At 29.6% G+C, this 25,815-nt stretch overlaps 2 protein-coding genes across 6 annotated transcripts; one reads left to right on the top strand and one right to left on the bottom strand.

The window, feature by feature from the left end:
* Positions 1 to 199: 199 nt before the first annotated feature.
* Positions 200 to 11,069, top strand: LOC132916980 (uncharacterized). 3 transcript variants are annotated; one of them, XM_060977469.1, is made up of 3 exons: positions 200 to 424; positions 1,392 to 1,447; positions 10,487 to 11,069. In XM_060977469.1, exons 1-3 carry the CDS (start codon positions 376 to 378, stop codon positions 10,895 to 10,897), a joined length of 516 nt encoding a protein of 171 aa, XP_060833452.1. In that variant the 5' UTR covers positions 200 to 375; the 3' UTR covers positions 10,898 to 11,069. The 3 variants fall into 3 exon arrangements, with proteins under 3 accessions (XP_060833452.1, XP_060833451.1, XP_060833450.1); XM_060977468.1 differs by lacking the exon at positions 200 to 424 and adding an exon at positions 741 to 1,235; XM_060977467.1 differs by lacking the exons at positions 200 to 424; positions 10,487 to 11,069 and adding exons at positions 742 to 1,235; positions 6,878 to 8,228.
* On the bottom strand, positions 11,066 to 23,867 carry LOC132916976 (serine proteinase stubble-like). 3 transcript variants are annotated; one of them, XM_060977461.1, is made up of 11 exons: positions 23,510 to 23,867; positions 18,074 to 18,134; positions 17,624 to 17,864; positions 17,274 to 17,492; positions 16,506 to 16,689; positions 14,313 to 14,976; positions 13,536 to 13,726; positions 12,746 to 12,867; positions 12,484 to 12,651; positions 12,049 to 12,205; positions 11,066 to 11,497 (listed from the first exon to the last, which is right to left on the bottom strand). In XM_060977461.1, the coding sequence occupies exons 3-11, from the start codon at positions 17,624 to 17,626 to the stop codon at positions 11,310 to 11,312; spliced, it is 1,896 nt and encodes a 631-aa protein (XP_060833444.1). In that variant the 5' UTR covers positions 17,627 to 17,864; positions 18,074 to 18,134; positions 23,510 to 23,867; the 3' UTR covers positions 11,066 to 11,309. The 3 variants fall into 3 exon arrangements, with proteins under 3 accessions (XP_060833444.1, XP_060833443.1, XP_060833445.1); XM_060977460.1 differs by having other exon boundaries at positions 18,074 to 18,117; XM_060977462.1 differs by having other exon boundaries at positions 17,277 to 17,492; positions 18,074 to 18,117.
* Positions 23,868 to 25,815: the final 1,948 nt, after the last annotated feature.

Genomic DNA, 25,815 nt, shown 5'->3' with positions numbered 1-25,815 from the left:
GCAGCCAAATGCCAATGTCCGTTTCCCACTGGCGGCCCGCGAGGAATTTGCATAGCCGGCTCCATTAACGTTGTACACAATAATAATTGGCGAAGCAGATAAGACCCGGGCGGATTTGCATTTGTTCGCCCCGGCCCCGATTGCGGTGAGGGTCGTGCGCGCGGGAAACGGTCGCAATAAATTAGAACGATTACCGCAGCCCATCACCGGAAACGCTCGTGGTCGCCGCTATCAGAAAAGCAATTTATAAGCGACTGGGCGTTTGCGACTCGCCACTGTACACGGTGTACATTACACTCCTTGCGATCTAAACGCGTATCATACTTTGCATTATTATTGTTATTATTGTCGTCGTCGTATTGTACCGCAGCCGTCATGTCACCCAAGAATTTCGCGCTGATCGTGTTGGCGTGCCTCGTCAAGGGTAAGTCCGAACAAACGCCGCGTAGGTATATCTCGAAGCAATAATAATTACAAGCGCACTATCGTATTGCTGAGTAGGTATCATATATTATTATAATAACACTCCATTACGTTTATGACCGTAATTAATTAATGGTATAATATTATTATACCACTGCAGCCCGCGACGTTACACTGATAAAATTTAAAAGCGTCCGTACGAATTTTAATTTCGATTAAAAACAATACGCGGTCGCAAGCGCCAAGTACGTTTCCGAATTTCATTCACTATATTATTATTTTGTTATTATTATCTGTATCTGGATGTTTTCACTAAACTGACGATCAATTGTTACGACCGAACACTCGTTATCATACAGAAGCCGAAGAATATTCTAATTTTATTAACATTTTTAAGTAATTACTCGCGTTTGTTTGTATCGATCTCATTGCTCGATCGACCTACTAATCGTATCAGTTAGTACACGTAACGTTTATCAAATCAACGTGATTCTATTACTATTTGAACATTTTTTTTTTTAATTTTTAAATTTTAATTATTTAAAATAATACCAAAAATTAAAATCCTGAACTATCGACATTCGTACAACTTTGACGTGCAATACATACTAAGTCATTTTAGTGATACATTTTAAAACGTTTACGTTTAAACGTATTAAATTTAAATCAATATTCGTACATTTGTTTCAATCTTAGTCGATATATTTTTTTTATAATAATCGGTTTAAGATTATAATATTATACTCTGAAAATGTCGAAATTCATACTGGTTATGACATTCGTTTACGCAGTACTGTGTAGTATGCAAAAAAGTAAAATATCGTCACTAAATAGTAATATTTATATAATTTTAACCACATTGAAAAATTTTCGTTCTCGATTATTAACTATGCGTATTTTTGCGTCGCTGTAAATAATAATATTATTTAACTCTATTTTTAGATTATTATTTTTTTCATTTTTTTCAGATGCTTTCCATCATGTGGATGCCGCTCCATCAATCACACGCGACGATTTAACTGCTGTAAGTATATACTCAATATTAAAATATTCTTCAGTGACTAAAATAATATGTACATTTATTGACTATTATATTTCGTTAAGTAAAACAAATTAGAGGCGGTGATTCCCCCCCCCCCCCTTATACGAATAATAAAAGTTTATTAAATATTTTAAAATACATCTATATGTACGTTGTTTGGTAAAAAATAATAACAGGTTTTGATTGTATAATTTAATATACCAACTCAAACATTTTTAAATTTTGTGATCTATGAATTGTGTCAAATTAAATCGTCAAATCAGTATGCCAAAAGGTAGTCCGTATAGTTTACGCGTGTTTCAGTTACTCAGGTAAATATATAAGTTTAATATATACTTTATCTTTAGATTTTTTATTTATCGTATTTTCTAAATTTATTTTCGTTATATATAAAAAATACATATATTATATAAAAATAATATATTAAATACCTATCAATATAATTTTGTTTTAAAATACAACGTTGGTAACTAGAGCAGAAAACATTTCTAAAAGAAAAATAAAGGAATTTATTAAAAGAATAATTAACTCTTTAATTCTTAACTGCTTGAGCATAATTTAATGTATTACGTACGTATTTATTAATTTCGGGTCTATTAAAAGACAATAATTAATAAATATATTAGTATTTTAACATATTATACAATATGCGAGACATGTAAATCATTATTTTTTTTTTTTTGTTTATCGAGATAATAAAAAATAAATAATATAACAATTTATGTTATTGTTTAATTTTACCTAAGTTTTGAACAGGCAAATTATTACTACTTAATTTAATTTCACTAACCCATTTTTACCACCAATTATTTTTCTTTATTAACTTTTATTTATGTAAGTGATCGAATCAATTTTAAATTAAAAAAATATTTGAGCTACAGCATTTTTTTAAATTTATTTATTATAATTATTTGTGCGAAAGATACGTGTTAAATTACTGTTATTAATCAGTTGTGTTTGAGCCGTATGAAATTAGTCTCTCATTAATATCTTAATCTTCTCCAATAATTTTTTTTTTATACTATATAACATATGCCTAAACATATTTAATAATTATATGCTTTTTAAAATTAATAATAACATACATCATACAGATAAAATAAAATATAATTATGAAACTAAAAATTCTAGATAAAAATAATATCGGTGGCATTGATTACAATTTACTGTAGTTACCTATTGGAATACAATTAAGTAGTTTTTAGCTATTAAGATAAATTAAAAAATGTATTAGTTGAAAGCTCAAACTTTATACATTCAGCTCAAAAATTACAGATAAATAATAATAATTTCACACGTTGCACATGTAAATATTATCCAACATTTAAAATATCATTTTTCAACAAAAATAAAAACAAATAAAATAGTCAATGATAAAAACAAAGAGTTGCTTTTAAAAAAATAGTAGTTATAAAAAGTAATTTTATAAAAAAAAAAACAATTCTAAAAAAAATTTATATTTAGTACAAGGACGAACAAAAAAATAATGATTAGGTATAATAAAAATAAAACAACTGTAATATGCTGAGATATTGAGTGTTTTCAATTATCATGAAACTATCTTTTAAATATTATATAATAAGGGTATTACTGAAATGTATTTTTATAATTCTGACTACAATCAAATATAATTATAGTAGTTTTGAAGAAAAAAATTATTGACGTTGGTTTCTAAAATTATTTAAATTATTTATTTAATGTACTGAATAAATATAAACGTACAATATAACGCATAATATTATAAACATAAATACCAACTAAAAGCACCCTATACAAGTTTCTAATAATTGTCCATTAAAGTTCATCGCTGGTTGTAATCCAAATATCACATTATAAGTTTATCGTAAAATGCAGTCGTTAAATTTCAAAACTAATATAATTTAAATTATAAAATATCAAAGTAAGATTGATTCAGTCAAATCCGTTTTCGAATACTGGCGAGAACCTATCGTATCCGTCATAGTCTTCAGTATTTACAATCAGATAAAAGATACATTTAAAATAACTAATTCAATTATATTATCTTATTTGACAATAAATAACTTTGTTTACATAAAATTTGAGTAAAAAAAAAAATAAAAGTGTAATAATATATAATATAATAATAATTATAAATTACGTTTGGCGGTGGGTGAAATAACAACAGAATGTATCATAATCATAAATTATAATGATATGTTTATATGTTATATCAATCGCTTATTGTTTTAAATCATATAAATATATAATTAATTGTATATACTAATAAAACATTAAACTTGTGCCATAGTAGACCAAAAAAAATCATTTTCGAATACTGTGATAATTGCATTAACGGTTTTAATTGTTAATAACGCCGGTAAAATATAACAAAAAATAATATATTAAATACCTATCAATATAATTTTGTTTTAAAATACAACGTTGGTAACTAGAGCAGAAAACATTTGTAAAAGAAAAATAAAGGAATTTATTAAAAGAATAATTAACTCTTTAATTGTTAAACATACAAATCGCTATCGTTGATCATAAGATAATATATTCTAACTGGTATTATAATAAATGTGTATCACTCAATCATAAAAGGAACGTTCCGGAGCAGCGCACATGACAAACAAGTAAAATAGCCGATTATGCATAATGCAATAGTTCTGGGTGAACGCCTACCCCAAGTACACCCAAACAGACTTACGTGTATCATATTTCACCTATCGCTGTAGTTAATTTTATCGTGTGCAATTAATATGGATGAAGGTATACCTACTGTGATAATCAAACGAAGTTTTTAACGAATACAAACGTAAAACGATTTGCCGTTTCATAATATGATTATATTTTATCATCATATGTATTATTTTATAGTATTTTAATACTCGGAGTATGCTCACACATTGTTTTGATTAGCAACCAACGATAACGTTTTTTTGTCTTAATCGTGTACTCTGACAACAACATTGTAAATGTAATAAGCAAGTCAAAGAAAAATATTAACTTTAACTTGAGCTAGTATTTTTAAACGCTAACTTAAATATTACTGATTTAAATGAGCATTGAGAACGTTAAATTATAATTCAATAGCGATTATTAAGATGAATAACAACTTAACTCACAGTTAAATAATTTGTTTTTAATTATCACCCGGATCACGCATAAAGACTTTGAAAATTTACATCAATTTTAATTTTAATTTTGTAATAAAAGAAGCTTTTACTTCACCACTTATTGTTATTACGCTGTCGTTTATCTGCAATGTTTTAGGCAATCGCTTATTTGCGTCAATTAAATTATTAATTCAGTTTGTTTGTTTATTTCTTACTTAAAATCCTAACAGCAAACAGCGTGATCGAAAGAAAAATAATTATTAATTAAATTTAAACACATTAATGATATAATATATAATTATAAAAGCAAAATATAAAGCAATGTAAAATTTGAATATAAACAAGGTGTTCAATAAGTTTAGAAACAGTCATTACTCGTTAGACTAATATTATTGGGATGATAAACAATAATATGATATAGTTAATGAGGTTATTAAATATTTTATATTATAAATGTACATCAGAGTTATCTGTTATTGATCCGTGTAGGTATTAAATTATGCATACAGTACAGAGTTTCCAAACTTTTTGAACACCTGGTATACTTAAACATGATTTTAACTTGGAGTGTTATTTTTCATATCAACGGAAATAATCTCAATAGTTATCATAATGGATAACACTAACTATAGCTCAATTTATCAATTAGATAATTAAATGACTAGCTAAGTTTAAAAATCTAAAAATGTAATATTAATCCAACATGTAACTATGTTTAATATATTATTATAAATTTATAAATATATGTATTTTTATGTGTGTGCGTGTATGCGTGTGTATGTGTGTATGGATTTATAATTAAAATGTCTACGATCGTATACGATTAATTATGCGTGAAAAATGTTTTGAATCTAAATATGGCGACAGGCCGCTAGCTATTTCCACGGATCCTGCGGTATCCAAACATCCACAAGATCTTGGTAACGTAAAAGGATTCTCACGTCAGATCCATCGCATAAACAGCTCAAAAATAATGATAGAAATAATTTCCCACGTTGTGCATGCAAATAATATATTATAATAATATATTATCTAACATTCAAAACGAATTTACTCGGCCAATTTTCAATAATATTACTTTATGACAATAAGTAAAATCGTTAGACAAATTATATACATATTTAAGTTATTACGGTTAAAGATTTGATGCACAAAATTACTTATACCTGGAAAATACAATGTGTAGAATACAATATTCCATATGATTCGGGTAAAAACAATTATTTATACTTCCAAGAGACCATATAATGTTATGCTCGTCATTGGTCGTATCCTAATTTTTATGAGACATGATCGGATGATTGTCGACCGATGTAGTTCGGAACCTATGATTTCGACTAAGGAACAATTAGGTTATAATTTTTTTAAATATTAATATATACTAAGTATTTTCTCTTTCAATTTATATTCGTGAGAAAAAAATAGTTTATCGCTTAATTGTTATTGTATATGGCTAAATATTTATGTATAATTTACAATACGAATTATAACAACTTGAAATTATAATATATAAAACGATAAAAAACAATGTTCAATAATTTTACCTGTCATCAAAAATTACTGAAATTATACATTTTATAACCCCTTAGATGCATAAATATTATAATAAAATTAACAAAATGGATTAGGTACCTGTAGTTTTCAAGCAGTTCGTAGTAGAAAATACATATTAATTATATTCTTAATTGCGTGCTTGTTAAAGATTAAAGAAATGTTTAAATTTTGTGTATGTACACATACAACTTATCCGTAATTGTCATAACACTCATAACATTATTTAATCTTTTTTTTCCAAACGACATCATAAATATCTTACAAAATTCGAATTTTATAAATCAAAGTACACGTTCTAGAAAATATTCAACTTCGGAATGTGAATCTATGATGTCTTTTTAAAAAGTGAAAAACTTAAAAAAAAAAGAATAAACATAAAAATTATAAAAAAAAAAACGATTTTTTTTTCAAAAATTACACACAAATTAGGTATATTTTTAAAAAATTTAAAACTAATTCGAAATAATTAGTGTAGGCACTTACATTGATCGCCTTATACATAATATTGTATGCTGTACGTGACTATACTATATAAAACAGTACACATAAAAATATAGGATCTCAAATCACACTCGGACAAATCGAAATAAATCGACCGGACAAATGTCCAAACTATACATTGCGGCACTGATACGTTTTCTAAACTCACGCGTCTCCCAATAACCCTCGAACACACATGGTTAGTATACCACACAAATACGCACGCACACACACACATGCATACAAACGCACAAACAAACAAACACGCACACAAACACTAGTGGTGTATTGGCCGCAGGTGTTGCCCGGTTCGCTGACCGAGCTGTTTGACTCGGAAGCGTTCGAACGGATCTGGCGGAAGGCGGCCGCCGATCAGATGGTCAAGCGGTTTGGGGACGGCGCCGGACGTGACGGCGGCGCTACGACGCGCAACATGATCGGCGACTACATGGTGACGGACGAGTTCCACCAAGCCGTGTGCAAGGCCGGCGGCCAGGGCATGTCGTCCATGGGCGGCATGATGGGCAACGCGCCGCCCCCGTGGTCGTACATGGGCACGTTCATCGGTTCCGACAAGTTCCAGCACGGTACGTGCGACATGATGTCGCAGGGACTGATCCAGTTCGGCGAGGGTATGAACGGATGGTTCCGGTCGGCCGACGCTGACGCCACCGCGGCGGCCCTGGACCCGCTGCGGGCGGTCGACGCGTTCTTCCGGTCCGAGCACTACGACAACGCCCGGGAAAAGCTGCGCGACATGTTCTCGGACGTCCGGTTCTAATCCGCCTGAATTCGCCGCGGATCTACTGCCATTTAATCTTACACGATATTATTACGCAATGTATTATAATGGACCGTTGTCAATATTTATATCATCGTCGTCGTCATCGCCGCCACCGCGACAATATTACAAAAAATAACGCGTTTCATCAATAATTAATTTTCATAAGCACTATTTTATATGTCGCACGACAGTATTATTATTATTTCGTCGATGATCGCAAACGTTATGATTTGATACACCCGTCGGTCGTTTTTTTACGACCATTATATTACACATACACACACGTGTTCACTAAAATTACGACCAAATGTCATACATTTAATTTTTTTGTTTATATAATATTAATGCTTACAGCTTACAACTTACTGTAGCCTCGCGTAGGTCGTTTAACTTCTATCACGCGAACACGCATAAAGCGTTTAAGTCTCTGTCGTTTCTTGTACGAAACAAAATATTACGTTCACGCCATTTGCAATAATCCATGAATACTTGTAATTAAAATAAGCGCACACGTTAATTTGTTTTATTTAAGTCACAACATTCAGAAACATCCAGTGATGAGTTCAGTGAGTTCAATGTTTCTAGTTAAATACCTTTTTAATTTTATTATTGTACACTTAAATATCGACAGCATTATTTTTTAATAGTTATAATAATAGTAAAAATGCATATTTATATATTCCTGATCATATCTCAACAATATAAATACTTGTATAAAAATGATTTACGAAATTTACTACGTATTCCTAAAGGTACGTCATATAAAATGGAATATTAGATTTAATATTATCTCCGTGCACCTATATATTTAATAATATTTGTAAGTGATGTGTATGAATTTAGATAATTAAATTTAATCAATTAATTTACCTACGTCGAATATTTTCTTAAAAAAAATGTAGTCCGAAAATAAATAAACACGCCTAATATGCATTATAATTCCTTTAACATCTAATACAGCTATATCCAGTAATACAGTACAGACTCTGTCATTTTTATATTACAAACATATCGTGTTCCTATTTCAACCAGTTTATATAATATTATACTCTCAATCATCAGTATTATTATATTTATATTAAGTAGATATTCAAATAATAATCTCATTAACTGAGATTCTGTATTATCATAATAAGTCCTCCTATAACAGTATATTACCACTTAACTATAACATAACATAATGTAATAATAAATATCATAATAAATTATATAATATATAATATATTATCATATATCTTATACCAATAAGGGAACACGGGGTAAAACCAACCAAAAAATGTATACCCTCAACATTATTCAGAATCTAAAAAATACTTTATCTATATTTGAGAAATTGTATTAAATAACTTCTTGTCTAAAATATTGAATAAGTACTTTAAATCTAAGACTTGTTTACAAATTGTAATAAACTTGTGATACAGTGAATATTATTTATATTTATTTTTTAGAAATTCAAACAATCTTTAATATATTATCGGTTTTGTAATAAGACCGATGCATGGTAAAACACTGGTATAAAAAATATATTTAAATAATTATGGAGAAAAATATAATAGGTATTAAGTTTTTTTCCCTAGGGACTTACATAACCAAATACAAAAACGAACTGTATTTAAGTATTGTAACTATCGTAATTTAAGTTTCATAAATTACCAATATATTTTAAAACGTAAATAACTTAATTAAAATTCAATAAAACCAAAATAAAAATATATTATAACACCAAAAGATACTTTAATCTATATTGATAATTTTATTAAATTTAATAAAATAAATATTCAACACATATTCAGATAATGACAAAAACAAAATAACTTTTTAAGTAACGCTATGATTTTATAAAAATGTACCTACTAAAATTTACTATTACTTTTAGGAATTTATTATTTAAAATAATTAAAAACATTTACATACGAGTTATGAATTTATACTAGGTAGATGCTGTGTATGATAATTGTTGTATAATTCTATCATAGTTATGAGTTTTGTATCTTATGTTCAAAATGTGTAAAATAATAATAATTACCTTCAAAATGTTCATTTTCGAATAACAATTCAAATGAAAACGTTGCAGTCGATGTTAACAGTGATAGCATCATGGTTTATAATAAGGAATGAAATAAATAAAAAACTAATCATTTTCTTTCATAGACTAGTGCGTGTTGCGTAATAAACAATATCGGTTTACCCCCGTTTCGGTTTTATCCTGTGTTCCCCTTAAGGTCATTGAATACAATTCAATTATACATATTATTAAATAATATCCTTTATTATGATTAATGCATTAATGCAAGCACCTATCCGACGAAATAATTATTGTAATATAAAACCAAATAGTTTTTTTTTCTTTGTGACAACCGTTAAATAAATATTTTTATATTATATTATTATGCCTGTAATATTGCGGTCATCACGATTTTGGAGCTATACAGTTCATATAGTGTCTCGTTATACTACGCATAGGTAGTGTTTTAATAACAATATACCGATGGATATCTATTATAATGCATTTTTACTAAATTATAGGCTTCTAAAAATGTCGAAATCGAAAACAGAGTACTGACAAAAGACGATAACGAAAATGAAATCGACGAACCAGAGAGGACCCCGTTTGAAAACTTTATTCAAGGGTTGCACAACATTGACTCTGCAATGGAAGCTATGATCGATAACTACACAGACGGGGTCGAGCATCTGAGCGAAGAAAACGGATTGCAGGATAAAGACGCTTCGATATTCGACAAGATCAAACACGAACGCGAGGATAAATTGGCGATCGACGTCTGATAACTGTCTTGATAATCACAATACAAGCAACAATAAAATAAATTTAATAATATATATACGTCACTTTAAATATTATATGTATAATGTAAAATATTCGTACTAATAATATACGCACATTTTCACGAATAATCGCTTTGTACATTTTGTCGTCGACTGTGTTTAGTTCACATATACAAAGTATAATAACAATTATTACAATAGATATATTAAAATTATCCAAATTTCATTATTATTATTATCATAATGTAATGTGTGTAACGATTTGAGATTTTTTTTTCGTCCATTTTATCATTCGCACCGTATTATTGAAATGCCAACGTATAATATTGTTTTCAGGAAACGGCGGAAGACCTAAAGCTGAACCCGACAGCTGGCCAAATCGAAACGCCACTGATTGACGGCACGCGTTCCACCTCGACCACGGAACACGAAATGTTGGCCAAAGGTCCGCTTTCCAGTATCGTATCCGGCGGCGGCAGCGGCGAAACAACATCGACCGCGCCCGCCACCGATTTTGGGGGATCAACACTACCGTTCGGGGGCTTGCCAACCGGGATTCCCGGGGCTGGGGCGCTGTCGCCGTCGACCCTGCAAGGAAACGGTGGCGGTCAGAGCCCGACGCTAATTTTAGGAGGGTTTTCCGCTTTTGTCATACCTATGCGTGGCATGAACATGGCAAACATGGCGTCGATGCTCACCGCCGGACAGCAGCTGGGTCAAATGCTGCCTAAACCCGGTGGTAGTTAAACAGCGACGCACTACCATCAACGATCGTTCATAAATCGCACACAATTCGCTCGGGGCATTCATCACACTATACCTACCTACCTATTTATTATTACTACCTACTCGTCAAACAATACTTCGATACAACAAATATTATGTATTTTAACGAATAAATAAATTAAAGTAAAATTTATTTTGTTCTCTTTTTTTATTATTCTTATCATTATTATCACACTAAAAAATGTTTTTTCAACTGTAAAAAGAGTATAAAATATTCGCAATATAAACACAAAGTGCGCATATAATAGGAATCGGCGAAAGGCATACATAGGTACACTATAAATAATATACAAATCGTATGCGTTCGATTGATGCACAATATACATTATAATATATCATATTATATTATATCATTGATTAGACATGAACGCCATCATTGTAAATTCTTCCAGACGAAATCCAAGTACTTGGCCACGTCCGTGAACACCACGTAATGTTTAGTGTCGCATACCCGCAGTCCGTCTTTGGCCACCGTCAGGGACACGATACCTCTTAGGTACCACCTATGGTTCTCCAAGAATACCATGCCACCGCCACTGTCTCCGTTGCATACGCTTGTCCCTATATCAGATTATAATAATATTATAAAAGACGAAATACTATCGTATTTTGTATATTATAGGCACGTTTATTTGGGCTATTTTTGTAAGTATAAGATATTTTGAAGTATTTTACATTTTTATACGGTTGCCAATATTCGTTCTAAAGTTACGGTTTCCCTGCAGCGTCCAGATACGGCGTCATGACGCCGTGTTGTTCCACTCTTTGACACTGCAGGGAAACCGTACCTTAACAACGTGAAATTACTTGTATTTTCTATAGTATATTTGGTTCAAAAAATAATAATTATCAATACATCATAGATACGAGAAATAAAAATTAAATCAAACTCTGGAGCGGATAATATAGGTACCTAATGAATATAACCTGTTGCAATAGTTCTACTGCTGTTTATATTATATTATTATAATATGGTGATCGTTAAAATCAGTATTATTTTGACATATAACAAAACATAGTAGATATGTGTAAATAGGTATACGAGTACATTTAAGTTATATCTTTATTGTATGCCTCTATTCACTATAAACGTATAGGTTTTAATCAATTACCATTTCTGAAGCCGGCGCAAAACGTTCTATCGGAAGTAAATTCTGAATAAAATTGCGGGTAGCTCCAGAGGCACGTTTCCTGTGATACAACCGGCATCTTGGCCATTTTCAGTTCTTCGGTCGGTGTGTTGTTTTCGTCAAAGCCCCAACCGACGACCTAATCGAAGAGAAAGACACAATTATAAAGAAATCGTCAAATTTAGTTTTAACTTAAAATTTAAAATACTATTGGTCCAAAAATAATAACGGTTCAATTTACGTTTATCTTATAGGGCAAACGTTAGTACCAGTGGAATTTACATACGAAAAAGGTACAATCGATGGAATTTATTTATAATCACACATTTAATAAGTGTTGTATGGCTAGATCATCATTGTAATTATATGCATTATATTAAATATATTTAAATGTAGCGAAGTAAAAATTATTTTAACCGTTCCGTCTTTGTCAACGATGTCGTCCAAACTGTCAGACCTCTTTTCCCAAAGGCACACAGGGGTCACGTAGCTTGTGAATTCGGCGTCCGAGGACAGCGTCAATATAGCTATGTCTCCGAAGTATGAGCTGCTGTTGTAAGACGGGAATACCTTTATCTGGACGACCTGCGACGGAGAAAATATAGGTATATTAAATATGATAAAAACGGCTAATAAAGTCTTGTCACTAGAACAAGAGTTACATTTCCGTTAGCATCACCTGTTTGATCTGGACGCCCAGCTCGTCACTGTACTGAAGCTGATGGTATTTTCCGAGGTAGACGACTATTTTGGTTGAATTAAGGACTGCGTCATTTAGTTTGTGTGTTACGCAATGAGCCGCTGAAAGAATAGAAACATTACATAATATTATATTATCGCATAAGAATTATTGAGTATTAAAAATGTTATATCGGGTTCGGTAGTTTCGGACATTGGAATTTGAAAAAAAATAATACATTATATAATATATTACCTGTATAATGTGATATAAATTAAAATATGGGCAATAAAAAATCGAATACTAATATTTAAAATAATCACCTCCTGGCTCCTATATAGTATAGTACTTCCTAAGATATTGCGTATATCTTATAGATATAAATTATATAGCTTCCGTGAACATAGAACAACATAAATAGATGCCAATAATATTATTATGTTAATTATAGTCAGTATTCACAAGTAATTTGATATCTCTATAATCATACTCGATGTTCAATAATTCGTATAAATATTTTATTGCATTTGTAATGGTTAAGTATAGGTATATAAATATGGCTTATAGTTATTAGTTAAGTAGCTATAATCTTTTTTTTGCATAATATGTGGTAATGGTATAAACGAAAAAATTAATTGTAGAATATTCCATACTTACAAAAAAAGAATTTGCCATTAAAAATATATACAATTACGGATTTTCACACAATATTTTAGGGAGGAGGAGGAGTTATACACATATCACAACAATTTTACCCAAAGTAATAACCGATTCAAAGTACACAGCTTACCCGTAATGATTTTATTCTTGGACACGAGCGACCCGCCGCAATGGTAGCTCAAGTTTATGCCTTCGATCAAATAAAGCGCCACGTGCCAGGGCCATTGTCCCCTGTACGTGGACTGTCCAGCGGTCACCAGCGGCACGGCCATCTTGACTTCGCCGCACGAGGGACCTCTAGACGAAAGCGAGTTGACAGAGCTGTGAAAAATTTTTAAATTTTAGACAAAACCATTTTTAAATTATTTTAAAATATAGGTTTTCTTTTAATGAGCCGTTTAAAATAAATAGTAACACCTAAAAAAAACTACTGAACTCAAAATACTCGTATTTTAGTTTCCATAAATTTGAAAAAGTATTAAATAATCGAAACATCTATAGCAATTACATTCAAAACTGGCTATAAAATTGTCGACTCATTATATTGTTGTTGATGTCATAAAATCTTTAATTTCATTCTAAATTATAATACATTTTCTACAATAAAATATTATTTTATATTATTAAAAATAACTTTACCTGCAGTCGGCCTATCTTACATTCTCTCTATAATAATTTAAATACACGGATTTGATAGCACCCGTTTTTAAGGTATTCACTATTCAATGTATCAAATTTTATCTGTTATGTAAAATCATAAATTTATTATTTCTGAAAAATTGTTAGCCCCACCCTATTTTCAGTTTTCTATATCCAAGACTACTTGTCCCCGCCGTTATCTTCAGGATCAAATACACGGCGTTTCATGCTACCACGACCGATGCCTTAACACGATTTATTAACTAACCCTGTATAAGATCCACTGCTTCCGCTACCGTTGATCTGTTGGTTTCCGTTGGGCTTTTGGTTGGTCTGCTGAGCGGTTGGTCTGTTATTTCCTACATTCGGCCTAGTCGTACTTCCACTGTCCGAAATTTCCGGTCGACCACCACCGGTACCAACATTTGGTCGGTTATTGTGGTTCTCGTCGATGACGGTTATGATGACGGTCTTGTTTCTACTGTTCTGGTTCTGCAGCAGCCCGTTGATGACACCGTTTATTTCACTGTTCGGGTCGGTGCTGCTGGCCTGCAACGTTACCGTGTTCGGTCTATTGTTGCCGTTGCCGTTTCCATTTCCGTTGCCCTGCAGTTCATAGGGATTTCGGGGCACCGTCGTTGTTGTAGTTGTCGTTCCCCTGTTTGTCTTCCGAGTCGTGTAAGTTCCTTCGGTGGTCGTCGGACGGCCATCCTGTGGCGAATATTCCGATCCTGGTCTGATAGGATTTTCTTTGTCACGGTGGTTATTGTTGACGCCGTTAACCGGATACTGGTCCTTGTCTTGATGATTGGTATTACCACTGCTTATCGGATATTTATCTGGATTGGCACCAAACTCGGGATCAGGTCTTCTGGTACTCTGTGGTGGCCTTTGTGAGGGTCGGGTTTCCTCTTCGTACCCGGAACTGTAACCTAAGACGGCAAAAAAAGGTTGTGAATAACTTATAATACTCAATAACGATCATAGTGTAATAAAAAAAACCCCACAAACTTTTGATTTCTTTCTCCTCTACTCGGCTACTCCCTACCATAAAAAAGGTCAATTGATAATAAATTTTTTAGGTCAAATGCAGAATAACAAACATAGTAAAGCACCCTGATGTTAAAGTCTACAAACACGCATAAATAAAAATATAGGTTATGCTCGTATAGTAAATAATTATATAATATACTTAAATGTATTATAAACTAGGGGAAGAATTCACCCACCGACTACTTTTCACATTCCTAACGAATACTAAATAACAATTTTTAATCTATAAAATAATAATAAATAATAGTTTTAAATTCCAAATGCTATATAAGTATAATATATCTTACAATAGTTAACTTTAAACCGACTAACTCAATAGTTTTTTTTTATTATTAACCAACATTATTATTATTATTATAAGAAAATGCATTTGACTTTATAAATTTATTTTAATTAAATAAACATTGTAACGTTACTTTGATTCATCTAGTATTCCTTTTATCATTTTAACTTATTTGTATGATTGTATGGTTATTTTGTGACTTATTGTTTTATGTAATATTCATACAAAATAATTACAAAAATTTAAGTTTGATATTGTTATATTGTACTTACTATCTACTTATTTTTCTTATAAAGAATAATTATCTACGGAAATAAATTAAACGTTACAATAGGTACCTACCTACATACTTATAGTATATTTAAAATTATACGTTTATCGATTACTGTCACCATTAACCCCATTAATCACATTAATTTTTAAAACAATTAATTAAAAATAATTCAAATATTTATTTGATATATTTGGTATAGATTAATCATAAATAGAACAATGACTAATGGATATGGACTATGTACTAAGTTTAAACTAATATTATAATACAATAATAATTATTGTAAAAGGTGTCTAAAACGAATATGTTATTTGGATAATTAATTTTTACTGTGTACTTATTACACGTAATGTACAATTTCGCAGACGATATAGACAGCGATAGAATAGGAAACTTGTTTGTTGATTTACAGAGTACATTTATGTCAATTGATTCTTAAAATATATATATATTATCACGTCATCGTGTAATCATAAAATAGTAACTTGTAGTTAAATACAATTTTAAAATGTCCAAGGTCTCACGTTCAAATAAATAATTAAAAATAAAAATATTGGGATAAATCATATAATTTTCGTCAATATTTAGACTAAAATATAAAAAGTAAAATTTCCAAGATGTAAAAAAATATTGTTTTTTTTTTCACATTAATTTATAATTTTATCTCAACTATTTTATTGTAGAGAAATCTGTTAAAATATAACCTAACCATATTTTTAATATTGAGAAAAAATAGTTAATAGACCAAAATAATAAAACTATTAATTTTCATAATTATAATATACATAATATACATAATATATGTATTTATGTATTACATAAATAGGTTTATAATATAAAAGGTCACTCACTGGAATCTTCAGGGCAGATTTTACGGCCGTTAAGTCGGATGAACCGCAATTTTGGACTTCCTGTCGACCGGTTGAACTTAACCATGATCCTAGACAACACAGGGGGTCCGGGCTTCAGTTTTTGGTTTAAGTTCAATACAGTGAATTTCATATTGTCGTTTGTCGTTATCTCTCCCATCCATGACTGCAATCATATAAACGTAATAATTTTTATATTATATCATTACTTTAATGATAATACTGATATATTTTATAGTTCTTAATTACACTTCTGCTTAATATTGTAAATTCTAAAATTAAAGACCTTTAAATTATCAGTGTTACAATAATATCAATTCGTGACTCAACCTATACAAAAGTATATTATGTAAAGTATTAAGTATATATTTGAGTATACAAAAATACCGGATTAAATAACGTGGAATCTTGTTTGAATTATAATATAATAATTATGTACATTGAACAGAGTACACGAACCAGGAATTCCACTTAATGTAAATTGTTAACTCTAACTATAATTTAATTCTTATAGTAGGTACATAACTATATAATAATATAATATTATGTATTAATCACACTAATCAACAATAATATTTTATAGCGAACAAAACTGCAACGATTTATATTTTTCGGTTCTCCCAACAAGCGAAGGTACTACGCTATAATGTTGACGTCGAAATCAAAAATCCAATGATACGCTATCTGTATAACCTAACCTATGTTATACCTATACAATATACATATTATAATATAATTTATAAAACTTACTACCATTAAATCTGCTTGTCGGTCCAGTTCAACGTCCAGTCGGATGCCGACAAGACTCTCGTCAGTCCGCAATGATATCTCGCCATACCACCTGTTGTTTTCCGGTTCCGATCCTTCATAAGAGAATGTGTCCGGGCAAGGTGACGGTGGATGGGCAGCCAAAGACGAACTCACCAACAGCATCCATGCAAACGACAATAGTACACATATCGGTAAAGACTGATAAACAACAGAAATGGAACGAAATAACAAAAATGAATCATTGAAATTAATGAAAAAGTGTAAAAGTTACGTTAACATTATAATATAACAATTGCTACTACCTAATTTCTGTTTATTACTTAACGTACCATTTCTTTAGGCTATGTGTGTTATTTAATGCAATCTTTAATTTGCAGTATTCGGTCTCTTCTTTCAGACTGATGAATTGTTATGATAATATTGCTGATGTCAAATCGGCACCGAACTACGTTTCTGAATTTCCTGAGTTTTCGTCGTCGTTTTCGTTGCGCAGATTTTACGCATAAACATCTCACTCGAATTCTGATCCTATATCAGGTCTATAACGATCCCAGTACGTTATCGATCGATCTGCAAATACCATTGTTAGAATTAAAGATTTGTATAAGATTACGGTGCTCGCTTAAATCTTCGAAAAATTTTTCAACAACTTTATACGAGTAGTACTGATAAATTAAAAATTAAAATAAACAAAAAAAAAGTTCATTATTAAGTTTAAATAAATCTACGGTTCTGCACAAACAACACTTAATATTATAAAATTAAAATTAAATACTTACATCGTTATAAAACTCTGCAATTTCTTCCTTGCTCCGATTAGGATCTAAAATAATATAAATTCTAATACAATATTAAAATATACTATTGTTGGGACGTAGAAGTCCGAAGGACAACTACTTATAGTTACATCTGCTTGTATATTATTATTTCTACTTTAATATGTATACCTAGTGGTTAAACAACAGATTTTACATTAATACCATAATAATTATTATTAAACTAACCTAATAGTTATAAATAATGAGTTTAAAATAAATTATATTTTTCGGTATTAATTGGTTCAAACGCACCCAGTAAAAATATTAATTATATAATACATATAATTAATAACAACTATAAACCTAATGATATCTTTTAAAACTTATAAAAGTTCCATGAAAACTTTAGAAAGTTTTTATAATATTGAAATTTAAAATTAATTCTAAAAATTATATTAATTACCTTCTAAAAAAGTAAAAATTTTACCGCTCAGTTTTCGTTTATTTTACGAATTTATTTTTTTACCCACAATAATCAACGTAATTATTTTTAATAAACGAGTTTACTATTTTAAAATACTTTGGTTTTTAACTTTTTCTAATTTTTACTTTGAAATGAACTTTAAAAGGAAAATTACCATCTGATTATTGATAAAAAGGTATCGTAGACTATAAAAAATTGAGAACAACTGATTTGGATTATTATTCGAGTACCTATTAAAATTCACGAAATTAATTTAACGGTATTCAAAATGTAGATAATTTAACTAAAGAAACTAGAAAAATATAATCATACAATTATTATACCCCAACCCCACGCTCAATAATTTTCTATATTTTAACATTTAGTTATATAGTACAATTATTTATTAGGATTATATCGTAACTTAATGATAATTAAAAAGCATTACGTTGTTTACCTTCGAATTATCATTTATATAGCTACCATACGTAGGTTACAATAAAAAACACATGGACATCATCGAATAGCATATGTGCCATAGGCGTGTATTCGAATGCTGTGTGTGTATTTAATTATGTAGTACATAATTTAGATATTACTTATCACCGTCATTGATTATAATATTATGAATTTTTAATAATAATAATGGAACATAGCATAAGCCCTTCTTAGTTAATGTGATTGTATAATAATATTAATTATAATAACTTTTATATAAATTATGTACATATATTACGTATAAATAAATTTAATATTATCCGATCCTGAAATCATTGCTTGTATTTATGCAAGCGACTTTTTCTGAAATCTCGTAAAATTAATTTTTATTCAATCATTAACATTTTTTTATAGTTATTTTTTATCAAAAAACACTCCAAGATCACTGTTTAATCCCACCATCTGATAATATTAAGAACCACAGTGGTAATCAATTTAGGTTCTATGTGGTTGTAAAAATACTCATACATTATACTATCATAATATTTAAATGTTATTTAAATTTTGTGCCATTTATTGATAATATATATATATTGTACATATAATATAAGGATACCTATAATAGGATTTCAGGATACCTATAATATTATGTGTATACCTATTCACTACACGTTGCTCACTTTGCTTGCCAATAACCCTTAGGTTTTACCATAAAACTAATGAATAAAAAAAAAACTGAAAAACCTCTTCGGATGTTCTATTTCAAATACGTATTTATACAATATTAATATTTAATAATTATATCAATACTCGTAGACATTACTGTAATTTATTTATTTTTATTTGTACATAATTGTTATTATAATAATATTTTTTTTTCATACCATTTAAAAATAAGTTTAATATTTTTTTTATATAATATATTGTATATAACTGATAGGTACATGATATACCTACAATTATTTATTACACTGCAAGTAAACACTAAATGCAAGTATAATGACTAATTAGTAACTGGGTTAAAGTGCGGTATTGTTACATTACCCAACCTTTGTTGCTGCACGAATTATTTCCATGGAAATTGAAAATATTATGCTACATTACTTATATTAAGTTGTATATCACTGTTATAGTTATATTTATTAGCTGCTTTACTCTAATAAATTCATTTGATTGGCTCTTGAATTAAATTAAAAATTAATTATGTACGTGTGGATTTTTTCTGTTGAATACATTTAACGTTTATCATTTTATTAGATATTACAATAGATTGTACCTTAGTACCTACTCATTAATTATTACACAATAATATTAGGTAGTTTAAATTCCAATCAAATATATAAATGAACTACGACTTTGTTATTATACACTATAGACGTAATTGTATACAGTATAAAACAAAACTCTAATCACTGGCGTATGAAGATTAATCAGATCTAAGATACTTTATAATAATTGATAAATTTAATTAAATATTCATTCGTTAAATTTATTTGTAGTAGGTACTATATATTATACATTAAGGTGTATGAATTTATATACTATATTGAAATATAAGTACCTAATTTTTATAATAATAATTTTCTTATTAATAAACCTACCTAACTAAATCTACCTGTGTTGTATGTGCATGTAAACACTAAACAGTTAGATAGTAGATTATTATAGCATTTACATCTGCCAAACGTCAGAAGTAAAAGTTAATTGGTACATAATAATAGTGGAATCAAAAATATAACTAATAATATACTGATTATACTGATATGGCTCTAACACTCCGTCGACTATTATTTACAGTCATATTTATATACCCGTAAACAATAGTAACTTAACCCGGTGAAAAGATAAAATTGTATAATTTTTTCCTACCGGAGATTATCATAACAATTGTTGAATACAATATAATATTTTGTGTTGACACAATATGTCCATACTATGTAGAATTAATGAAGTATGATTAAGAGGATCGGAAGCCATGCTTTTTGATGTCCTAAAATCATTTTATATCATAATATAACACACGCAACACAAGAATTTATTACTATAGCGCTATTATATTTCCAATGGAAATAAAATTAAGGCCACTTAAAAAATACAATGATATCAAAAATGTATTTCTGTAATAAATCATACAAGCACACAAAAACATTTCGTTGGGACGCTCATAAAAAAATGTACAATAATCAATATTACATATATTTTTATTTTCGGGGGGTAACTCCCAAACTCCCCTTTATATATGTGCCAATAATAAATAATAACTGTGTAAGTAGCAATCTCCACGAGTACAATCGCCTATACTCTTTATAGTAGTGATAAACATTTTTATCATATAAGGTCTATAGTTAGAGAACTCGGGATCAAATTTTCTTTTCAAGAGACAAGCATTTTCCAAAGTAAAGTAGCCTACACTACAATAACTATTTACATGGACCATGGGAGCTCATAATATAATATATAAATATATATGTGAGTATTCGGGGAAGGGGTGATGTTCACCTATGAATCCACCAATCCAACATTTAATTACGTTGTTTAAATTTACCTACTAACGATTTTTATATACCATAACATTTATTTAAATTTAACTATAATATAATATACAATGGAGGTACATATTTTTATCGCCGATCTAAATATACAATATTATAATGTATTATTGCGTACCTAAAAATGCATGTTATAATGAGTTCCTGACTCATGCGATCATTGTCTTATAGGATTAACCGTGTATTTGAATAATAAAAAAACTTATACCAAATCATATAAATATATTCTAAGTTACGTTTTAATAGAATCAATTTTTTATAGGATATATAATATAATTATAATTAATTATTTTTTTTAATGGCATCTTTAAATAAACAAAATCAAAGCTGATTGTTTTCAAACAAATGTCATCACTGAAAGTTTGTAACAATAAACACAGATATCAATTATTTAATTTTAACATATAAGATAAAAGATGAGGTATTTACTAATAATTAGGCAAATACATGTTTTTTATATGTACTAATGTACTTGTGTGTTTCCATTTTATAGATTAATATAGAAAATAAATGACGCGACGATCAAGTTCAATCAACTATTAGTTGCTATTAGTATTATTATTATAATTTTTATTTATCAATAATATATTAATAGATATGTACAGTTTGTTATATTTTTATTAAATTTGTATGGAGTACCTACCTAGAAGTTTATTAAGAAATTGTGTTTTATATACCTATTTACTATAAAAATTACCAATGTGACATATGTATATAATATAATGTATGTATTACGCGGAACTCACTAAATATACTTTATTAAATATTATAATTTGTATTAATTTTATTCAAGAAGTAGCACGCGTTTTTTTTTTAGGTACATAAATACATAATACTATTGATAAACATTTAAACTGTCGTAAGTTAGCGGATCGTTAGAAAAATATGTATACCTAATGGCTAATGTATACTGGCAAGGACTGCAAAACGCAATGACAATTAAGTCTTCAGACTGATAATGTAATAATTATACACTAATATTTGAATACACTCAAAAGGAATGCCAATCCGTTTTATCGGTTTACCTGCATACCGATATTATTTATATACATAGGTACTGACAATACTTTAAAATAATATATTAAAATATGTGTGTAATGGTCAAATGTATAATATAGGTAATATACAATATAAGTGGACACATATTATTTTGCACAATAATTCGTAAACGGTGAGCAATAACGGTACGAACTATAAAAGTATAAAATGTACGTATATTTTTTGCGACTTATTTACGTTATAATTTATAGTAAATCACTAAATTTGTTTAATTTTAAAACGTTTAGTATTGTAATCATAATGACACCCTCGCAGACATACAGACAAATAAAAAAAATTAAAAATCGGTTAAGGTACTAGTAGATAGTTAATACAAAAAGGGTACATACGGTAGTAAGGTTACATAACATTACATTAGCGTTGGAACTTAGTTAAAACTTCACATTTTATATCAACCGTTCTACTGGTATACTGTAAACATTATAGTTTGATAATGATGTTTAATTTTTAGGATCCACATTGTAGATAACAGTGTTATCGGTAATAAATTGGAAAATATTGTCTGTTTACATTATAATATTATCTAGTTTGATTGGAAGGAAATTTTGTTTACCCGTTCACCCGACTGCAAAACGGACGGTTTAAATTATTAATTATTCCTAGAAATACGAATTCATAATTTATGGGTAAACGTAAATGTACTTAAATTTTAGGGGATTCAATGTTTTTAGCGTTGTTAAAATATAATAACACGCCTTATTTTAAAACTAGCTTTATAACTTCCACCTAGACACTCGTGTACGACTATTATTATAGCTTATAATTTATAGGTTCGACGAGGGTAGCGGATAGTCGGAAAACATTTTCCGAAGTATAATAACGACGCTCTTCCTCGCCCGAATAATACACAAGTACCTACCTATTATACGTAGACGCGACATACTCCCGCACAAAAACACAATAAACATCAATAATAAAATATAATAGACATATTAAACTCATATATACCAATAGTTTTGGAGACGGGTCGCGAGCACTTGGGTTTTCATCGATGGCGTCGGAACGGCTGCCTATAATATATAATAATAATTGACGAGACGACAAACTGCAACTATACGACACTATGACCGGATTTAAATCGCGTCGGACGGGTGAGCGTAAAACAGAAAACTGCGTTCGATAATATTGATACTTCTTAACCAACAGCGGTGCACACGCGTCGCACACGTTTGAACTATACCTAGGTATACCGGGATAATAATAATGTTATTGATATTATAAATAACATCGGTCCGGTAATCGGTAATAGCTACGCCAACTGTGGTGGTCCGGTTGCGACTGCTCCTGACTTCTCAGCGTCCGTTTCTTTACCCGAACGATGGTCAGTGCGTGCGCGCGCGTGTATTCGACCGCGAGCTTAGGTAGGCAGGTAGGTATAATAGGTATATTATAATACGTACAACAGAGCAACAACAATAATAATATTATGACGGCGTTGATGATGTTAATTATCATAAATATGGTAGTGACGATATATCAGTAAAATGTCGTTATTGTAATTATTATGATTCCGGAAACGCAATTGTCCATGGGCGGGAGCAACAGAGGCACTCATATAATATGGTATTAAAGGGGAAGGGAATCGTAGGTATTGAGTCCGAAAACTCGTTTTCCCCACCGAAATGTGCAACTACTGTTGTATGGGTAATTGTTTCAGGACGCGGATCACTAAAAAAAAATTAAGTTTTAGTAAAATCAACTATACAGACATCGTGGTAGCGTAATGCTAGACTTAACACGTCAAACAGAGTGAATCTTAAATTATTAGTCAACATCAATTTTCTAGAAAAGTTTTGACAGTTTTGGGAATATTTTTAATTTATTTTTTCAAAACCACGCGAAGCTACAAAACAATATAATATATTTTTTACATACTTACACTTTGTAAGTTTTTTTACTTTTCTGATATCGCCAATAATAGCGGCAGTATAAATTTTCAATTTCATACATTACAAGTATTAGTATAGTAACGCATTAGTTATACTTATAAGACGTATTTCAAGTTTCCATGAGCAAAGTTTCAGGAGCACACAAAATGTTCACACCACTACACCGTTCGTCAATATTATAGTCAAGGGCTAATAGGTATTGCTGATTCTTTATTTGTTTGACATTAGATTTTAAATTTTAAAATTCTCAGAAAATCTACTTTGAACATTGTAATATGATATACAAAAAGCATTTTGTAATAATTTAAAAAGTAGTAAAAATATAAATATATTGTTTGTTATGCCTTATGCATTCAAATTATCAAATTAGAAAAAAAAACTATATAGTATATTATGTATTTTTAAAAAGTTTATTTAGAAAAAATTATTTATAACAGAAATGACCTTGAATAATATAAGGCTGCAATGGTAACACCGCGTGTCAGTTGAACACATTTTTTCTTCTACGGTAATTACCTATATAGCTTTAATCCTTTTGATAGCCAGCCAGGTAAGGTACCTACTCGGAATAGTAAAACGGACCACTGACATGTTTTTGTGCGATAACAACCTTATGTAATCTTCCTGTAAACCTACCAAAAATATTTTGGTTTTCGAACTTGTTGCACTACTTGTTGTTCTTGTTTATTTTGGAGCAGGGGCGTCATTTGCGGTACGCAGGTTATACATTTGCGTACTTAAAATTCTAAATTGTAAATTTTGGCCCGCTCGGCCACATCACAATAATGTCAAATATGTCGAAAAAAAATAAATAGTGCCCTGCTCAATATTTATGCGTACAAAAAAAAAAAAAATTGAAATGACGCCCCTGTTTTTGAGTGATACACAATTTACCTAAATTTTTATCGAAGACTACCGCTAAAGCAATACTATCTAATTAATAATAATTCTCGTGAATGTTCGCATATTATAATCTTGTCGTTGTTATATATTAGGTGTTTAAAAAAATTTATAAATATTATTACCTATATTAATATATTATAGGTATTATATAATATATTTTGTATAATAGAAGGTAGTTTATTGTAGTGTTTATTTACAATATGAAACGAGACACATCGAGTGTTTTGAGAACAAAACGTGAAGTCTGTATGATTTATAATAGTATATTATATTTATATTATGACGAGTCATAACGGTAAATCCAAATGATTAATTCAGGTTTATTTAATTAGTTTTTTATGATAATATATATAGTTAATTGCATATTATGATAATATGCATTTTTTTTTTTTTTAGATCGTTTAGATCAGGAAACTTTAACCTTTTTAGGCAGCTGGACTTTTTTTTTTTAAAAAACCTTGC

Source organism: Rhopalosiphum padi, chromosome 1 (assembly GCF_020882245.1).
Source record: "Rhopalosiphum padi isolate XX-2018 chromosome 1, ASM2088224v1, whole genome shotgun sequence".
NCBI lineage: Eukaryota > Metazoa > Arthropoda > Insecta > Hemiptera > Aphididae > Rhopalosiphum > Rhopalosiphum padi.
The sequence above is the reverse complement of the archived record's forward strand: the minus strand, read 5'-3'. Positions and strand labels throughout refer to the sequence as shown.

Coding starts and splice junctions, on each gene's coding strand:
- LOC132916980 (XM_060977467.1), top strand. CDS start 1,175: ATGTCGAAATTCATACTGGTTATGACATTCGTTTACGCAGTACTGTGT. Junction 1,236..1,391: donor ACTGTGTAGTATGCAAAAAA/GTAAAATATCGT, acceptor CATTTTTTTCAG/ATGCTTTCCATCATGTGGAT. Junction 1,448..6,877: donor CACGCGACGATTTAACTGCT/GTAAGTATATAC, acceptor TATTGGCCGCAG/GTGTTGCCCGGTTCGCTGAC.
- LOC132916976 (XM_060977461.1), bottom strand. Junction 16,690..17,273: donor GACAAGCAGATTTAATGGTA/GTAAGTTTTATA, acceptor ATATGATTGCAG/TCATGGATGGGAGAGATAAC. Junction 11,498..12,048: donor TTGCGCCGGCTTCAGAAATG/GTAATTGATTAA, acceptor AATCTGATATAG/GGACAAGCGTATGCAACGGA.